Genomic DNA, 5,986 nt, shown 5'->3' with positions numbered 1-5,986 from the left:
CATCCTAAAATTACAGTATGTTCCACTGTTTCACGATGAAAGGATGAAAGTCACGTCCCAACATTTAATAACTCTCCCAGTGACTGCTCTCTGATGTTCCTTTGTTATATTTTCACGTGTTCGATTTACTCGGAGACCACTGTATAATTATGTAATTTATTGTCCCCTTCTGACACGAGTTTGACATCATTTTTCCAGGAACCGAGATCACAAATTCTCTGGGTTACAATTAGAGATTGATACGATCTCTTGATATTATCACATCTATAGTTAGCCTGTGAATAGATGCCAGATGAATATTTCCATTCGTTGCGTCTGAGACAAGCAGGAGGGTGAAACATTACTGAATTTAATTCCATCCTTTGCTACCCCTGGCAAATTCTCAGATTTCATTTTGGATTCTGCAGGAATTCCTGGAGGCAGGTCTGCTTTTTTTCTCACAATGGATTTGAGGTCACAATGCTGTAAAGCTTGGTGGGTCCTTGGTGTCGTGGTGGCCCAGGAGACGGTGACAAAAGCAGGGTGGGGTGGTGGAAAGGGCTATGTAAGGACAGCAGATGCTCAATTGACCGGTTAGACTTTAACCAGATGGTGGGAACTGTTAGTACACACCCGGGAGGAGATGAAAGGACACCGTTGCATTTGAAGCCACTGCAAATTTAAGGCTTTTCGGTGTGACATCTTTCTTTCCAACAGAAGTCGTATCTGGGTGATCGAGATGTTGGAAAAATTAGTCAACGCGGTGACGATCCGGAACGAAACGGTCCGACAGGGCTTGGCGGAAGCTCTGGGGACCTTCCTCTTGATGGTGAGAAGACGTGGGATGTGTCAGGGAGAAGGAGAATGTGTTAGGACAGGGGTTCTCAACCGTGACAACTTGAAGATGGGTGGACTTCAACTCCCAGAATTCCCCCCCCCAGCCAGCAACGCAAGTCCACCCATCTTCAAGTTGGTGAGTTTGAGAAACAAAACTAAGTTAGAAGATGGTGTGCGTGGGTGGGTGGGTAAGGATGGAAATATTGGAAGCATGCCTTTTCTTGGCTTATGGAATTTTTGGTGAAAGAAAAAGAAAAATGAAATTTTTACTAGTGGGTTTGAAGATTAGAAAGTATTGCTTATGGAAGTTACGATGTAACTTTAGCGAGAATAGCAAAATACTCTATAAATATATCCATAACCACTCTCAAGGTAGGAATTTTTTTATAATTTTTCTTCTTTCTTTCTTTCTTTCTTTCTTTCTTTCTTTCTTTCTTTCTTTCTTTCCTTCCTTTCTTTCTTTCTTTCTTTCTTCTTTCTTTCTCTTCCATCCTCCCTTTCTTCCTCCCTTCTTCTTTTCCTTCCTTCCTTCCTTCCTTCCTTCCTTCCTTCCTTCCTTCCTCCCTCCCTTCCTTCCTTCCTTCCTTCCTTCCTTCTCTCTCCCTCCCTTTCTTTCTTTCTTTCTTTCTTTCTCTTTCTCCCTTTCTTCCCTTCCTCCCTTCTTTTCCTTCTTTCTTTCTTTCTTTCTTTCTTTCTTTCTCCCTACTTCCATCCTTCCTTCCTTCCTTCCTCCCTCTTTCTTTTCCTTCCTTCCTTCCTTCCTTCCTTCCTTCCTTCCTTCCTTCCTTCCTTCCTTCCTTCCTTCCTTCCTTCCTTCTTTCTTTCTTTCTTTCTTTCTTTCTTTCTTTCTTTCTTTCTCTTTCTTTCTCCCTTCCTTCCTTCCTTCCTTCCTTCCTCTCTCCCTCTTTTCCTTCCTTCCTTCCTTCCTTCCTTCCTTCCTTCCTTCCTTCCTTCCTTCCTTTCTTTCTTTCTTTCTTTCTTTCCCTTTTCTATTTCTTTTCTTTTACCATTTACTATTTTTCTTTATTGTCTATATTTGCTCTTCTGGTTTTTATTTTGTTTAAAAAACGGTCAACACAAATGGTAAGGAACCAGAACAAAAGCCAGGTTTGGCTCGAGCAACCTCTGACCGAGAGACCTTCAACAACCTCAGAGTCACGTCTGCTTGGACTCAGATGTGCAAAAGACCAAACAGAAATTTTTTTTTCAGTCCTCCAAAATAAATGTGAGCGAAGGACTATATCCCCAGCCAAACAGGTGAGAGAATATTTAGGTCATAATAAAAACAAAACGTTACGGACTTTGCAAGCTGAGAAAGCCAACAAATGCAAATATATTGAGAGAGTTACACCATTTTTTTTTCCCATCATGGAATTTTAGACAGAATTAGATTATTGGCCAATGTGTTTCAAGGCTCTCTCTCTTCAAAGGGCCATGGCCTTCCAGGTTCCCAAGGGAATTTAGGATTTTCGGCATGCAAAACATGATCTGATCCTGATGTTTGAGCTCTGTCCAGGACATTTTCCTGGGAATATCAGGAAATTGTTTTCCTTCCTCTTTGTAAACTTATCCTGTTATCCTGCTTTTCTAGCTTTTCTTTCTTCTTGGACTAGCTTCTCCCAGAATTTCCCAGCTAGCATGGGGATTGGAGTCCACAAGTCTTAAAGTTGCCAGGTTTGGAGACCCGCCCTGCCCTATTTAAAATTGCAGAGTTTCTCTTTTTCTTCTGACAGAGTTTTGGCCTTGGCTCCGTGGCACAAGTCGAGTTGGGAAAGAAAAGTTTTGGAGACTACCTGAGCATCAACCTTGGGTTTGGGTTTGGTGTCATGTTGGGAGTCCATGCAGCTGGTGGAATCTCAGGTGAGTCTAGAAGGTGAGGGAGGGGGGGGTCTGATGAGTAAACTGGGCAACTGATGATGTTATCTAGATTGGAGATGAAATGTCTGCAAGGTCAGAGAGCACCAAGGACTTTATAGTCGTCGTCGTCGTCGTCGTCGTCCTCCTCCTCCTCCTCCTCCTCCTCCTCCTCCTTCTCCTCCTCCTCCTCCTCCTCCTCCTCCTCCTCCCCCTTCTAGCAGCAATGATAGAATAGAATAACAGAGTTGGAAGGGATCTTGAAGGTCTTCTAGTCCAATCCCCTGCTTAGGCAGGAAACCCTATACCAGTGATGGCGAACCTTTTAGAGACTGAGTGCCCCAAAACCACCCCGCGTCCCCCTCAACCCCCCCAGCCCCCCGCAGGGCCACCGCCTCCACTGCCCACCACAGATCGCCCAGGCAGCCCAGCAGCGCCATGGCAGCCACACCCTCTGCCTGCACCCTGCAGCATCAACTGAGCACGACAGGGTGCGAGGGCAGAGTCTTGTCCCTGCTTCCTGGCTGCCATGTCCTTGGCTGTGCTGCTCCATGCGGGCCACGCCCGGGGGCGATTCTCCTCTGGAGGTGCTGCTGTTGAGGAGGGGGCTATGGGGGGAGGCGGGGCTGGGGCAATGGCGCATGTGCCCACAGAGGGGGCTCTGAGTGCCGCCTCTGGCACACGTGCCATAGGTTTGCCACCACTACTCTATACTATTTCTGACAAATGGTTTTCTAATCTCTTCTTAAAAACTTCAAGTGTTGGAGCATTCACCACTTCTGGAGGCAGGTTGTTCCACTGGATAATTGTTCTAACCGTCAGGAAGTTTCTCCTTAGTTCTAGGTTGTCTCTCCTTAATGAGTTTCCATCCGTTGCTTCTTGTCCTGCCTTCAGGCGCTTTGGAGAATAGCTTGACTCCCTCTTCTTTGTGGCAATTCCCGAGATATTGGAACACTGATATTGATACTACCTAGTGGGTCATGAATCATCTGCATGAAAACCACCAAGCTCAGAGAGCACCAAGGACCCTATAGTTGTCGTTGTCCTCAACCTACTTGTCCTCCTCCTCCCTCCAAACCCCTCTCCCTTCTAGTAATGATGATGCTACCTAGTTGGGTCATGAAACATCTGCATGAAAACCACCAAGCTCAGAGAGCACCAAGGACTCGACAGTTCAACCCTGAACTGCAAATATTTTCTTTTATAGTGTCCTTCACAACCCATCTTGAAACTACAACTCCCAGAGTTCTCAAGCCACGAGGCTCGGTGTTTCTCAACCTTGACAAGTTCTTGGACACTGGCTGATGTATCCTGGGAAGTGAAGTCCACCCATTTTCAAGTTGTCAAGGCTAAGGAACACTCTTCTAGATAGTGCAAAGTTTTTCCTTCACCTGTTGTTAAAAAAAGACCTTTGGCGATCTCCACTGCGCCCAGACGACATGATAGAAGGTGGATCCTTTTGCTGAATCCTTTTCCTACCACTTTCCCTAACGTGGGTTTCAACATAAGCTGAGATATCATGTCTATGGAGGTTCTTAGTCATCCAGGTCATGGTTGTTCCAGGAGTGCTTTTTCACGAGGCAACTGGACTTTCTTGTTTTTCTTTGAAGATGTTTTGCTTCTCATCCAAGAAGCTTCTTCAGCTCTGACTGGATGGTGGGGAATGGAAGGATTTATACTCCTTGCAGACAGCTGGTCATTTGCTCTTTTAGAGAGTCGTTGAGGCCACTTGGAGGTTTATCTGTGTCCTCAGGGTCACCTGAGAAGTGGAAATGGGTATGGAGCCTTCTTGGCTGCAGTATGTTTTATGTCCTTTCACACCCATTTACATTAAACAGGTGACCTTGAGGACACAGATAAACCTCCAGGTGGCCTCAACGACTCTCTAAAAGAATGCAAATGACCAGTGGTCTGCAAGGAGTGTAAATCCTTCCATTCCCCACCAAATGGGTGTGAAAGCACCCAGGGCAGAAAACATCCTGCAACCAAGAAGGCTCCACACCCATTTCCACTTCTCAGGTGACTCTGAGGACACAGATAAACCTCCATGTGGCCTCAACAACTCTCTAAAAGAATGCAAATGACCAGCGGTCTGCAAGGAGCATAAATCCTTCCATTCCCCACCATCCAGTCGGAGCTGAAGAAGCTTCTTGGATGAGAAGTGAAGCATCTTCAAAGGAAAACAAGAAAGTCCAGTTGCCTCGTGAAAAAGCACCCTTGGAACTGAGATTTCCTGACATTTTATTGCGTAATGATGTGGATGGTGGCTAGTTCTATTAAACCAGCAGGTTGCTGTTCCTCTTCCTGCTACTGTCCTAATAGTTCTTCTCCTGTTGTCTTGTCGCCACCAGGTGCTCACATGAACGCGTCCATCAGTTTCGCCAACTGTGTGGTAGGAAATCTACTCTGGCGCAAACTCCCGGCATACGTGATTGGCCAGTTCTTTGGATCCTTCGCCGCGTCGGCTGTTATTTTTGCTTTATATTATGGTATGTGTAAATCCTCCTTTGTTCTCAGGAGGGGAAAAAAACAATTACAGGGAGTCCTCGGCTTACGACCGCAATCGAGATCAACATTTCTGTTGCTAAGAGAGACACTTGTGAAGTGAGTTTTGCCCCGTTTTATGACCATTCTTGCCGCAGTTGTTAAGCGAATCATGGCAGATGCTGAGATAGTCACACGGTTATTAAATGAATCTGGCTTCCCCATTGGCTTTGTGTGTCCAAAGGTCGCAAAAGGGGATCAGTCACTAAATGTACTGTTGTAAGTTGAGGTCTATCTAGACTCTCTTTATCTCAGGGGTATCCAACCTCGGCAACTTTTAAGACTTGTGGACTTCAACTCCCAGAATTCCCCAGCCAGCCATGTTGGGAGTTGAAGTCCACAAGTGTTAAAAGTTGCCAAGGTTGGACACCCTTCCCTTATCGGAAAAAGGTCTACATTTCTGTGCTGGGAGCGAGGAAGAGGAGGCCATCCCGTAAGGATACATCTCTGAGTACAGATGTGCAGCTTTCTCTTCGTTTTACGAACCAGCTGCAGTCTAATTCTATAATGCCATCTTGCGTTTAATGATTGGGGAGCCTCCTTTGTGATGACGTTACTTAGTTGGGTCATAAAACATCTGCAAGAAAACAACCAAGCTCAGAGAGCATCAAGGACCCCACAGTCTTCTTTCTCCTTCTCTTCCTCCTCCTTCTCCTCCTCCTCCTCCTCCTCCTCACACACACACCTCCTTCCTAACACTGATGAAGTTACCTAGTTGGGTAATGAAACATCTGCAAGAAAACAAGCAAGCTCAGAGAGCACCAAGGACCCC

General features: G+C 45.8%; 1 protein-coding gene across 1 annotated transcript in view; it reads left to right on the top strand.

Annotated features, from left to right (window-relative positions):
- The first annotated feature begins 718 nt into the window (after positions 1-718).
- LOC107284399 (aquaporin-7) overlaps positions 719-5,986 on the top strand; it is a 13,210-nt gene continuing 7,942 nt past the window's right edge. The window contains exons 1-3 of the mRNA XM_029283444.1: positions 719-808; positions 2,550-2,676; positions 5,022-5,159. Coding sequence (XP_029139277.1) covers positions 719-808; positions 2,550-2,676; positions 5,022-5,159 — 355 coding nt within the window. The remainder of the gene's footprint in view (positions 809-2,549; positions 2,677-5,021; positions 5,160-5,986) is intronic.

The sequence above is a fragment of the Protobothrops mucrosquamatus genome, unplaced genomic scaffold (genome assembly GCF_001527695.2).
Source record: "Protobothrops mucrosquamatus isolate PMUCROS unplaced genomic scaffold, P.Mucros_1.0 scaffold_61, whole genome shotgun sequence".
NCBI classification, from domain to species: domain Eukaryota; kingdom Metazoa; phylum Chordata; class Lepidosauria; order Squamata; family Viperidae; genus Protobothrops; species Protobothrops mucrosquamatus.
The sequence above is the reverse complement of the archived record's forward strand: the minus strand, read 5'-3'. Positions and strand labels throughout refer to the sequence as shown.